Source organism: Nansenia antarctica, assembly GCF_963989245.1.
Source record: "Nansenia antarctica genome assembly, chromosome: 18".
NCBI lineage: Eukaryota > Metazoa > Chordata > Actinopteri > Argentiniformes > Microstomatidae > Nansenia > Nansenia antarctica.
In genome coordinates this window covers 154,201-168,576 of record NC_137691.1, presented here as the reverse complement: position 1 = coordinate 168,576, position 14,376 = coordinate 154,201, and the positions used below count along the sequence as shown (strand labels likewise).

At 46.9% G+C, this 14,376-nt stretch overlaps 1 protein-coding gene across 1 annotated transcript in view; it reads right to left on the bottom strand.

The window, feature by feature from the left end:
• Nucleotides 1-1,054: 1,054 nt before the first annotated feature.
• The window catches only part of cdk5rap1 (CDK5 regulatory subunit associated protein 1), a gene marked incomplete at both ends in the record, with an annotated part of 14,936 nt that continues 1,614 nt past the window's right edge, over nucleotides 1,055-14,376 (bottom strand). The window contains 10 exons of the mRNA XM_080548465.1: nucleotides 1,055-1,168; nucleotides 4,594-4,734; nucleotides 7,012-7,161; nucleotides 8,067-8,197; nucleotides 8,412-8,467; nucleotides 9,351-9,448; nucleotides 11,784-12,014; nucleotides 12,219-12,339; nucleotides 13,166-13,376; nucleotides 13,765-13,865. Coding sequence (XP_080404591.1) covers nucleotides 1,055-1,168; nucleotides 4,594-4,734; nucleotides 7,012-7,161; nucleotides 8,067-8,197; nucleotides 8,412-8,467; nucleotides 9,351-9,448; nucleotides 11,784-12,014; nucleotides 12,219-12,339; nucleotides 13,166-13,376; nucleotides 13,765-13,865 — 1,354 coding nt within the window. The remainder of the gene's footprint in view (nucleotides 1,169-4,593; nucleotides 4,735-7,011; nucleotides 7,162-8,066; nucleotides 8,198-8,411; nucleotides 8,468-9,350; nucleotides 9,449-11,783; nucleotides 12,015-12,218; nucleotides 12,340-13,165; nucleotides 13,377-13,764; nucleotides 13,866-14,376) is intronic.

Here is a 14,376-nt window from a genome sequence, read left to right as displayed (position 1 = left end):
CCTTTTTAGTCCTTTTTTAGACCTCTTTGGATATAATTTTTGACCTATTCGTGACACCATATGATAGCTTTTTGTCATCCTCGAGGTGATGAAATTTCCTTGCAGGATCTAATTTTTAGACCGAATAACTGACATTTGGGGCCTTTTTAGGCCTTGTAAAATGGATTGCTGAATTTTAGACTTGAAGGCTTTTTAAGACCAGCGCGGGAACCCTGCAGCCAGAGAAACTATTGCAATTTCAAGCTGTTTCAACGGCAGCATACAGCATACATACACATGTCATTTAATATGATGTTTCTTCAATGGAAAAAATGTTCCATTGAAGAAAATTCCAAAATTACCACGGCAACGTTTTGGTGCCAGACACCCCAGGAGGGTCAGAGAGTCCAGACCTGGGCGGGCGGTGCTGTTCTGGTGGTACAGGGAGGACCGTGGTCGTAAGGTTTGGTACATCGCTACATCTGAATCCAGACAAACCGCAACCTCTGCGGATCATCCATCAATATGAACAAGCAGAAGGGCGTAGTTAGACGACTTCCTCTGGCTTCATCCATCCCTCCATCCCTCCATCCATCCCTCCATCCCTCCATCCATCCTAACACCATGACGTCCATCCCTCCATCCCTCCATCCCTCCATCCATCCCTCCATCCTAACACCATGACGTCCATCCCTCCATCCCTCCATCCCTCCATCCCTCCATCCCTCCATCCTAACACCATGACGTCCATCCCTCCATCCCTCCATCCTAACACCATGACGTCCATCCCTCTATCCCTCCATCCTAACACCATGACGCTGCCAGTCCAGGGATGTCCAGTATGTGTCTACCAGCAGAACAAGCTGTCAGTCAGACAGACATCTGTCCATCACCACAGAGGTCAGACAGACATCTGTCCATCACCTCAGTCAGACAGACATCTGTCCATCACCACAGAGGTCAAACAGACATCTGTCCATCACCTCAGTCAGACAGACATCTGTCCATCACCACAGACAGACAGACATCTGTCCATCACCACAGAGGTCAAACAGACATCTGTCCATCACCTCAGTCAGACAGACATCTGTCCATCACCACGGCGGTCTGGCGTCCATCTTGCGGCGTCTCTCAGGGAGGTGTGGCCGAGGGCGCGGCCGAGCAGACTCTGGGAGCTGGCGGATGTGATCTGCAGAGGAGAGAGACCAGTCAGCCAGGAGAGAGACCAGTCAGTCAGTCAGGAGAGAGACCAGTCAGTCAGTCAGTCAGTCAGGAGAGAGACCAGTCAGTCAGTCAGGAGAGAGACCAGTCAGTCAGTCAGGAGAGAGACCAGTCAGTCAGTCAGGAGAGAGACCAGTCAGTCAGTCAGTCAGGAGAGAGACCAGTCAGTCAGTCAGGAGAGAGACCAGTCAGTCAGTCAGGAGAGAGACCAGTCAGTCAGTCAGGAGAGAGAGAGACCAGTCAGTCAGTCAGCCAGACCAGCCAGCCAGGACACACACAGTAACACAGTAACACACAGTAACACACAGTAACACAGTAACACAGTAACACACAGTAACACAGTAACACACAGTAACACACAGTAACACACAGTAACACACAGTAACACACAGTAACACACAGTAACACACAGTAACACAGTAACACACAGTAACACACAGTAACACACAGTAACACACAGTAACACACAGTAACACAGTAACACACAGTAACACAGTAACACACAGTAACACACAGTAACACAGTAACACACAGTAACACACAGTAACACACAGTAACACAGTAACACACAGTAACACACAGTAACACACAGTAACACACAGTAACACAGTAACACAGTAACACAGTAACACACAGTAACACACAGTAACACAGTAACACACAGTAACACACAGTAACACACAGTAACACAGTAACACAGTAACACAGTAACACACAGTAACACACAGTAACACACAGTAACACAGTAACACACAGTAACACACAGTAACACAGTAACACACAGTAACACACAGTAACACACAGTAACACACAGTAACACACAGTAACACAGTAACACACAGTAACACACAGTAACACAGTAACACACAGTAACACACAGTAACACAGTAACACACAGTAACACACAGTAACACACAGTAACACAGTAACACACAGTAACACACAGTAACACAGTAACACACAGTAACACACAGTAACACAGTAACACACAGTAACACACAGTAACACACAGTAACACAGTAACACACAGTAACACACAGTAACACACAGTAACACACAGTAACACACAGTAACACACAGTAACACAGTAACACACAGTAACACACAGTAACACACAGTAACACAGTAACACACAGTAACACACAGTAACACACAGTAACACAGTAACACACAGTAACACACAGTAACACACAGTAACACAGTAACACACAGTAACACACAGTAACACACAGTAACACAGTAACACACAGTAACACACAGTAACACACAGTAACACAGTAACACACAGTAACACACAGTAACACACAGTAACACACAGTAACACACAGTAACACAGTAACACACAGTAACACACAGTAACACACAGTAACACAGTAACACACAGTAACACAGTAACACAGTAACACACAGTAACACACAGTAACACACAGTAACACAGTAACACACAGTAACACACAGTAACACAGTAACACACAGTAACACACAGTAACACACAGTAACACAGTAACACAGTAACACACAGTAACACAGTAACACACAGTAACACACAGTAACACACAGTAACACACAGTAACACACAGTAACACACAGTAACACAGTAACACACAGTAACACACAGTAACACACAGTAACACAGTAACACAGTAACACACAGTAACACACAGTAACACACAGTAACACAGTAACACACAGTAACACACAGTAACACACAGTAACACACAGTAACACAGTAACACACAGTAACACACAGTAACACACAGTAACACACAGTAACACACAGTAACACACAGTAACACACAGTAACACAGTAACACAGTAACACACAGTAACACAGTAACACACAGTAACACAGTAACACACAGTAACACACAGTAACACACAGTAACACACAGTAACACACAGTAACACACAGTAACACACAGTAACACAGTAACACACAGTAACACAGTAACACACAGTAACACACAGTAACACACAGTAACACAGTAACACACAGTAACACACAGTAACACAGTAACACACAGTAACACACAGTAACACAGTAACACACAGTAACACACAGTAACACACAGTAACACACAGTAACACACAGTAACACAGTAACACACAGTAACACACAGTAACACACAGTAACACACAGTAACACACAGTAACACACAGTAACACAGTAACACAGTAACACACAGTAACACACAGTAACACACAGTAACACACAGTAACACAGTAACACACAGTAACACACAGTAACACAGTAACACAGTAACACAGTAACACACAGTAACACAGTAACACAGTAACACAGTAACACACAGTAACACAGTAACACACAGTAACACAGTAACACACAGTAACACAGTAACACACAGTAACACACAGTAACACACAGTAACACACAGTAACACAGTAACACAGTAACACAGTAACACAGTAACACACAGTAACACAGTAACACACAGTAACACACAGTAACACAGTAACACAGTAACACAGTAACACAGTAACACACAGTAACACAGTAACACACAGTAACACACAGTAACACACAGTAACACACAGTAACACACAGTAACACAGTAACACACAGTAACACACAGTAACACAGTAACACACAGTAACACAGTAACACACAGTAACACAGTAACACACAGTAACACACAGTAACACAGTAACACACAGTAACACAGTAACACACAGTAACACACAGTAACACAGTAACACAGTAACACACAGTAACACAGTAACACACAGTAACACAGTAACACACAGTAACACACAGTAACACAGTAACACACAGTAACACACAGTAACACACAGTAACACAGTAACACAGTAACACACAGTAACACACAGTAACACAGTAACACACAGTAACACAGTAACACACAGTAACACACAGTAACACACAGTAACACACAGTAACACACAGTAACACACAGTAACACTCAGTAACACACACAGTAACCATGGTAACAGTAACGTTGCATCGTCTGTTTTAACCACCTCCAGAGTTGAAATCTGCTCTCAAACTTGTTCTCACGTTTTGGCATGATGACATGTGACAGGAAACATGATGACATGTGACAGGAAACATGATGACATGTGACAGGAAACATGATGCCATGTGACAGGAAACATGATGACATGTGACAGGAAACATGATGACATGTGACAGGAAACATGATGACATGTGACAGGAAACATGATGACATGTGACAGGAAACGCCTTCATATGAAACAACAACAACAACAACGTCTAAACAAGAGAACACCTTGACCAGGATGTAGGATGTGGTCTCCAGGGTTAAAGGTGACCAGGATGTAGGATGTGGTCTCCAGGGTTAAAGGTGACCAGGATGTAGGATGTGGTCTCCAGGGTTAAAGGTTAAAGGTTACCTTGACCAGGACGTAGTCCCCGGGGGTAACGGGGGCGGTGGCGGCGTCTGCAGGGTGAACAGCCACTTCCTCCCGAGGGAAGATCACCTTCAGGTTCCCGTCGTTCCTGCCGCACAGGTGCTGCTCAGACCTCCGACTCTCCTGGACGGGAGAGAAGACAGGAAGCACGTCTTAGAGCTGAGCACCATGCACCAATGAGAGACCTGATGGGGCTTCACACCGCCAAGGAGCCAGTTCTGGAACCTCAGAACGTTGGTGCTGTCTGGTGAACCAGCCCACGTTCATACCAGTGTCACCAGAACCATCAGGGTTCATACCAGTGTAACCAGAACCATCAGGGATCATACCAGTGTAACCAGAACCATCAGGGTTCATACCAGTGTAACCAGAACCATCAGGGATCATACCAGTGTAACCAGAACCATCAGGGTTCATACCAGTGTAACCAGAACCATCAGGGTTCATACCAGTGTAACCAGAACCATCAGCGTTCATACCAGTGTAACCAGAACCATCAGCGTTCATACCAGTGTAACCAGAACCATCAGGGATCATACCAGTGTAACCAGAACCATCAGGGTTCACACCAGTGTAACCAGAACCATCCCACGTTCATACCAGTGTAACCAGAACTAGGGATGGGACGATTATCGTTTTTATCGTTAATCGCGATAAAAACACCCGCGATAACTTAATCGTGGAGAATTTCAATTATTTAAATAATCGTCATAATTGTATGTTATGAATTAACTGTGTTTAACAAAATGTCTGGCGCTATTTTTCAGCCTAGGCTACATTACTTTTGCAGTCAAGTTAGCGACTGTTACTGTAATATAATTGCGTTTCCTCACATGAGCCACGCGCGAATATCCTCACAGAACTTGTCACGCGCTATTGTTCAGCCTGCATGGGTAACGTTACTGTCAAGTCAGCCTTGTCAGTCAGTCACTAGGTAACGTATGCTAGCCTTCTCACCATGGCTGGTGAAAAACTTTAGACGGGATACTGTCATTGGCCTTCTTTGTTATTTTACCAGGCAGTGACAGTCTATGGCTGCAAAAGGCACGGTCGCCCCTAAGCTTTAGCAAATATATTGTGGTTTACTTAATACTGTTCAGCACTTGAGGTTACATGCAATGCATGACTTGTGCTATATAGGCTAAATAAAATTATGAAAGCGGCAAGTAGCAAGTGTGCGCATCAAAGGCATTAGGCACGTAACATCCATGCTGTATAAACACATGACAACCGTCCGTTATTTCCCGAACTTTGCCCGAACCCCCCACAAGGACCCGGGGAACAACGGCACGCTCCCCGCGGCTGCTATCAGACTGGCCGCGGGAGTGAGTGTTGAGGGAGAGAGGAGACGGCAACCCTCGCTCGCCATAGACTGTATCCCTACTCGTCTCTCCTGAGCTCGGTTGTAACGTGAACCGTGGAATACGGGATATGTTAGATGCTTTACAGTAATTCCCCAAATGACCAGAAAAGGAAGTTAGATTTGTCAGCGCTCGATTGCTCTTTCTTAAGGACCCGGATTATGTCCAGAGATAGAATCTAGTGCCACTAGAATCTGAATTTGAATTACTGACTTAAAATGTCATAAAAAAGTGATTACAGTGTGTTTTATTGGCATTCGGGGAAAAAAATAAATAAAAAAAATCGCGATAATATCGTGGATCGCGATTATTTTGCCCATGATAATCGTGATATGACATTTTCTAATCGTCCCACCCCTAACCAGAACCATCAGGGTTCATACCAGTGTAACCAGAACCATCGGGGTTCATACCAGTGTAACCAGAACCATCAGCGTTCATACCAGTGTAACCAGAACCATCAGGGTTCATACCAGTGTTACCAGAACCATCCCACGTTCATACCAGTGTAACCAGAACCATCAACGCTGGGTGATGAAGGGGCAGGATAAACTAAAAAGTCACAACAAGATGGCAGCTACTTCACTGGTAATGAGGATAATTTCTTCCACTACAGTATCTGAAATAAACACTATTTTCTATGAAAAAAAACAAAAGACACTTTCTAAACATGCTCTCTTACTAATCAGCTGCGCCGTTACTGGAATAGAAATGGCTTACGAAGTTCATGTTCGCACGTGCGTGTGTTTTCTGAGCATGTGAGGAAGATGAATGATGAAAGTTTTTGACTAATGATTAGATTTAGATTAGATGACATTTTGTCTCCTTCCTTCTTGCTGGTCTTCACGGCCTAGAATATGACACTGACGACCTCACGGTTCTAGTTTTTGGTTCCCGCTTGAGAACCCTTTTCAGGCTCCGAACAAATGTATTTTCCGGTCTGAGCGCGCCGGCCAGTTCCAGACTGGGTTAGGGTTAGGAACGGTTCCCTGGCGGTGTGAACGCCCTCTGAGAGATGGAGGAAGGCTGCAGTACTCACTCCCTCCACCAGGACGAGCTGTGTGCTGCCGATGAGGGCGGCGTTGACCTTGGTGGCCTCTTCTCTGAACACGCTGATGACCTCCGCTAGACGACGCTGCTTCACCTCCGCTGGCACGTCGTCCTGGAGACGGTGGTACGCATGGGTTTTCTGAGAGAGAGAGAAACAGCAAACATGGGTTTTCTGGGGGTGAGAGAAACAGCAAACATGGGTTTTCTGAGAGAGAGAGAAACAGTAAACATGGGTTTTCTGGGGGAGAGAGAGAGAGACAGCAAACATGGGTTTTCTGGGGGTGAGAGAAACAGCAAACATGGGTTTCCTGAGGGAGAGAGAGAGACAGCAAACATGGGTTTTCTGGGAGAGAGAGAGACAGCAAACATGGGTTTTCTGGGAGAGAGAGAGACAGCAAACATGGGTTTTCTGAGAGAGAGAGAGACAGCAAACATGGGCTTTCTGAGAGAGAGAGAGAGAGAGAGAGAGAGAGAGAGAGAGAGAGAGAGAGAGAGAGAGAGAGAGAGAGTTAGAGAGCAAACACGGGTATGGATAAGAAACGTTGTGTCTCTCATTTTACAACTGAATTTCATTGATAATGAAAAGGGGTTGAGAGCCCCAAGCTCCACAGCAATACCATTAGTTTAAAATGATGGATATTTAACACTAGAACAGCCATGGGTGGGGTCATTTGACCATGTGAGTATTTTTTTTTTATATCTTTGCACTCGATCAAATTTCAGGACCCTCCTTTCACGACTTGTCCTAGATACAGTATGTGCGTTCTACCACCCAGTATCCTTACATTTTCTAAATCAAAATAAGAAGTATAGTATGAAGCTATTTTGCAGTTCGTGTAGGAGGAGGCAGGCTAATTTACAAGACGCGCCAACTAGTGGCCGTTTTGTGTAAGTAGCAGCTTCCCATTGTAAAGACTATGGTCATTTGACCCCCGAGGCGGCGGCTCTTATAGTAGGTAACATAGACACGTCTGTTGTAGTGTTAAGCAACAGGGTTGTAGAACATGCTTTATGGTTCCATGGGCGTGGCTGGCAGCTGCTGACCTTCCTCATGCTGTAGGCGAACAGGAAGCCGAGGCTGTAGCCCACCTGCCTGAGCAGAGACAGCGTCTGCTGGTGGTCCTCCTCCGTCTCCCCGCAGAACCCAGAGATGAAGTCACTGCTCAGGCTCACACCTGACACACACACACACACACACACACACACACACACACACAGAGAGAGAGATGGAGTCACAGCTCATACAAGCAATCACTGGAACCAAACGTCCCGCCAGCTAGCAGCCTAGCTGGGATGATGCTAGCAGCTAGCTGGGATGATGCTAGCAGCCTACCTGGGATGATGCTATGCTAGCAGGCTACCTGGGATGATGCTATGCTAGCAGCCTACCTGGGATGATGGTGCGGATGTTGTCGACCAGCTGCAGGTACGCCTCTCTGGTGTAGCTGTGATGTCAGAGAAGATCGGATCATTAAAACACTTTATACAACAGTTAGTTCCGACTAAGTAATCTGATTGGACAAGAGGCATTCCATGAGTGCTGATATACAGTATAACAGCACTGGGACTTTTAACTATATGTATCACTCCGCCGCACAGATGTTCTACTTACTAAATGACCGTTAATTAGACTACATGTTTGTGTTCAGGTTACTAGGCAACAGTCCATTTGAAGTTCAGTTGCGGAACTATTTTTTGTTTATTTTTATGATTAAATAAACAAACAAATCATAATCTGTTGTCGCTTATTATTGTTAACTAATAAATCGCGCTGTAGAACTGTTGTATAAAAGCAATATCACACTGGAGGTCGTGCTGTTATACTGAATATCACACAGAGGGAGGCTGTTATACTGAATATCACACAGAGGGAGGCTGTTATACTGAATATCACACAGAGGGAGGCTGTTATACTGGATATCACACAGAGGGAGGCTGTTATACTGAATATCACACAGAGGGAGGCTGTTATACTGGATATCACACAGAGGGAGGCTGTTATACTGGATATCACACAGAGGGAGGCTGTTATACTGGATATCACACAGAGGGAGGCTGTTATACTGGATATCACACAGAGGAAGGCTGTTATACTGAATATCAGCACGGCTGTGATTGGGTCGTAGGTACGAGGCCGCAGGCCGAGTAGAAGACAATCACAGCCGTGCTGATATTCAGTATAACAGCCTCCCTCTGTGTGATATTGCTTAATCGACACATTTCCAGATCTGCTCCCAAAACATCCACACTGACACACAAACATCCACACTGACACACAAACATCCTCACTGACACACAGCTGAACGGACCAATCACAGCGCTCCCTACCCGCGGCGCATGGCCTGCAGCACGCTGCTGCTGCCGCTCTGGGCAGGCAGGTGGACCTGCTGACAGATGTTCCGCCTCTCCTGGATCAGCTGCAGCACCTGCAGACACCAGGGGGGCGTTCCATCAACACCGCTAACGGAGAACCAGGGGGGTGTTCCATCAACACCGCTAACGGAGAACCAGGGGGGTGTTCCATCAACACCGCTAAAGGAGAACCAGGGGGGTGTTCCATCAACACCGCTAAAGGAGAACCAGGGGGGCGTTCCATCAACACCGCTAAAGGAGAACCAGGGGGGCGTTCCATCAACACCGCTAAAGGAGAACCAGGGGGGCGTTCCATCAACACCGCTAAAGGAGAACCAGGGGGGTGTTCCATCAACACCGCTAAAGGAGAACCAGGGGGGCGTTCCATCAACACCGCTAAAGGAGAACCAGGGGGGCGTTCCATCAACACCGCTAAAGGAGAACCAGGGGGGCGTTCCATCAACACCGCTAAAGGAGAACCAGGGGGGCGTTCCATCAACACCGCTAAAGGAGAACCAGGGGGGTGTTCCATCAACACCGCTAAAGGAGAACCAGGGGGGCGTTCCATCAACACCGCTAAAGGAGAACCAGGGGGGTGTTCCATCAACACCGCTAAAGGAGAACCAGGGGGGCGTTCCATCAACACCGCTAAAGGAGAACCAGGGGGGTGTTCCATCAACACCGCTAAAGGAGAACCAGGGGGGTGTTCCATCAACACCGCTAACGGAGAACCAGGGGGGTGTTCCATCAACACCGCTAAAGGAGAACCAGGGGGGTGTTCCATCAACACCGCTAAAGGAGAACCAGGGGGGTGTTCCATCAACACCGCTAAAGGAGAACCAGGGGGGCGTTCCATCAACACCGCTAAAGGAGAACCAGGGGGGCGTTCCATCAACACCGCTAAAGGAGAACCAGGGGGGTGTTCCATCAACACCGCTAAAGGAGAACCAGGGGGGCGTTCCATCAACACCGCTAAAGGAGAACCAGGGGGGCGTTCCATCAACACCGCTAAAGGAGAACCAGGGGGGTGTTCCATCAACACCGCTAAAGGAGAACCAGGGGGGTGTTCCATCAACACCGCTAACGGAGAACCAGGGGGGTGTTCCATCAACACCGCTAAAGGAGAATCCAGGCTTATTTTGAAAGACTGAGGCTGAGACTTATCACAATAAGGCTGTTTTTTATAAACCAACTTAAGCCCGATTCACACGGGACTGGTACTATGTGGTGACCTCTGTCATTCAGGAAAGCCCTCCCTGATGTCCGTGTTTCGTTTGGCGCATTCGCACGGCATAAGAGAAGTCTGAGTTTTACTGGAGTTTACGGACATTCCCCCGGGTATGATGTCATGGCTCTGTGATGTCATGGCTCTGTGATGTCATGGCTCTGTGATGTCATGGCTCTGTGATGTCATGGCTCTGTGATGTCATGGCTCTGTGATGTCATGGCTCTGTGATGTCATGGCTCTGTGATGTCAAGGCTCTGGGTGACGTCCGCTTCATGAACAACCAGCGCAGCAGGCTAGCTGGGTTAGCTCTCCAACACGCGGCAGAAAAAAGGTCTGGGAAAAAACAAACTCAGCCCAAATTACCGACATGGCCGATTCGCACAGGATTAATATTATCACAGGACCTCCGTAATTAGAGAAGTAATTTGCGGTGGAATTAATAATTTTAAATTTAATAATGGAGTAACTGAGGGCTAAGTGCCTTACTCAAGGGCACACTAGTAGTGGTGTGGTTTCAGGCGGGATTTGAACTCACAACTCACGTCCAAGTCCAACTCACTATCCACTAGACCACCACTACCCCACTATTCTTACAGACATGGCAGATTTAATCTGTCATACACATTGTGTCACATTTTTTGTGAGAAATGCGCTATACAAATAAAGTTTGATTTGATTCGCACGGGATTAAGACCACAGACGACCTCCGTAATTATTACAAATGACCAGAGGTCCCCAGACATCAGTAGCCCCCGCAGGGCGATACTGAAGCGTTATGGAAGGAGAAGCCGAGGGATATCGTGGCTAGCGGGGCGGTTAGGCACGACGCGAAGCGGAGTTATCAATATTTCACAAAAGAAAGACAAGACAAACTTTTAATGTGTTTTAATGGAACTATGTTTTATTGTAAGTGTATTCATCCGCTGAACAGTTGTTTTATCGGTTGCTAAGCAACGGTAAGAATGTACGTTCGGTAACGGTAATATAAACAAACGCGGAGTAATATGAAAGCATGTGTCAACATTCCATTCAGCCGTGCGTATGTCTGTCTGACTGAGGTGATGGACAGATGTCCTGGATATCGGCACGGCTGGAACGCACACTGGCCAATAGAGACAACAGAGGCTATCCGTTGTATAAAGTATAAAGTCTGATAAACGTCAGGTTCGGGTTAGTTTTACCTCGTCAGGGAAGTCTTTGGGGTGTGGGGAGGTGAAGCGCACCCTCATGTCGGGGTCCAGCAGGGAGACCCGGTCCAGCAGGTCAGAGAAGCGCAGCCCCCCGGCCCGGGTCCGGTACACGGTGCTGAACCCCCGGCTGAGCTGGGCCCCCGCCCCCCCGCAGGCCTGCTGCTCCGACACGTCCCTGTAGCTGTTCACGTTCTGACCCAGCAGGGTCACCTCCTTCACACCCTGACAACAACAACAACAACAACAACAACAACATCCTTCACACCCTGACAGATAAAGGTGTTACTGCAGCTGTATTCAAGCTCTGCTCTTCCTGCCATGTTGTGTGAGACTGCAGGTACTGGTGCACCTCAGACACTCACCTGGTCAGACAGGAAGTACCTCAGACACTCACCTGGTCAGACAGGAAGTACCTCAGACACTCACCTGGTCAGACAGGATGCGGACCTCCTCCAGGATGGAGGTCAGAGGTCGGCTCCTCTCCCGGCCGCGTGTGAATGGGACGATGCAGTAGCTGCACATGTTGTCACACCCGCGCATGATGGACCTGCAGGTCAGAGGTCAGAGGTCATATCCTACCTGAGGTCAGAGGTCATATCCTACCAACTCAGTTTGACTGATGGGGAGTATACATATATATATATATATACTCCAATCAATCAAACTCTATTTATACAGCCCAAGTCATACACTGAATACAACTCCAAGTGCTGAACATAACAACTGTAGGAAATAAAATACATTAAAACAAGAGGTAGGAGAGAAGAAATAGATCAAATACAACACGATGAAACCAGGACTGAAACAGTGATAGTTAGATAGACTGAAACGGGAAACAGGAGATAAGAAACAGGAGTAAAGTTGAGATAAGCACCAGATAACAGCCAGACTAGAAGGTTAGGGTTAGGGTGTTTTAATCTTTTACAGATGTCCACTCTCTGATATAGAGTATATATATATCTGAGATATCCACTCTCTGGGCCGTAACTGAGTATACAGTCCAACACTTAATCAGCCATGAGGTCATTTGAACCCTGCGAGTAAAAAAAAAAGTTGTATCTTCGCACTTCCTGACATTTCAGGAGCCTCCTTTCATGACTTGTCCTAGATATGTGCGTTCTACCACCCAGTATCCTTACATTTAAAAAACCACACCAGGATAAGCTAGTATAAAGCTATTTTTGAGATTTTCTGTGTAGGAGGCAGGCTAATTTACAATCACAACGGCCAACTAGTGGTCATTGTGTGTAAGTAGCAGCTTAGCATTGTAAAGAGGGAGTATTTGACCTCTTTTAGTAGGTAAAAAAGGCACGGCTGTTCTAGTGTTAAAAATTAGCTCAGCGGTAGCGGACCAGGCGGTCAGAGAGACTCACACAAATGCACTGTGTCCATGTGGCGTGTGGTGGACCGGCATGACGTCAGCGTAGGTCTCCTCCAATGAGAGCAGCACGTTGCTGGTCTGCTGGCCGCCGCGGGCCAATGAGAGGAGGCGGGGGAGGTCCCGGTACGCGTCTGGACCGGCCAGGACGTCCACCAGCTTCTCACGCTCCAGCAGCTCTGTCTTCAGCCTCTCCGCCATGCAGCCTGGACACACACACACACACACACACACACACACACACACACACACACACACACACACACACCAAGGACAGGTAGTCTAGAGGTTAGAGAGGCTAGTTCTTAGAGAGGCAGGTAGGTGCCTACCACTGCCGTTGTGCCCTTGAGCAAGGCACTTAAGCCCTAATTGCTCCAGGGGGCTGACTATGGCTCTGGCTGACTCTGTGCCTAGAGCAGAAAAGACATGTTGTTGTACTCAATGTGCAACGACAGAAAGGTTGAATCTAATCTAAGACACGGCACCATAAACATGACATCTCTCCTGTAGCATAAGTTCACATTTAATGAATCACAGGTTACGGTTAGTTACTAGTTCACTAGTTCAGTAACATAGTTAGTTAGACACAGTTACCTAAAACTCCAATCTTCATGGGTGTGCGGCTCTTCAGGCGTCTCCTCTTCAGGGCTGTGAGCTGCTGCAGCCTGTTCCAGATGGTCTGCTCTGCCTTCTCCCTGTGACGGGTTAGGGTTAGCAGGGTTAGGAGAGGGTTAACAGGGTTAGGAGAGGGTTAGCAGGGTTAGGAGAGGGTTAAGAGGGTTAACAGGGTTAGGAGAGGGTTAACAGGGTTAGGGTTAGGAGAGGGTTAACAGGGTTAGGGTTAGGAGAGGGTTAACAGGGTTAGGAGAGGGTTAACAGGGTTAGGAGAGGGTTAAGAGGGTTAGGAGAGGGTTAAGAGGGTTAGGAGAGGGTTAACAGGGTTAGGAGAGGGTTAACAGGGTTAGGAGAGGGTTAAGAGGGTTAACAGGGTTAGGAGAGGGTTAGGAGAGGGTTAGGAGAGGGCAGAGAGGCCTGGCATGAGTTATGTTGAAAACTCAAAGAGTAAAATAGTGAAAATACCACCAGACTTATCTGAGGCGCTGGAACTGAAGAGTATCAATAGAGTGCAAAAACAACAACATCCGCACATTCAAATCTGTGCAAAACACGTAGCCTAGTTTATTGCGCGAGCTTTCGGTCATAGAC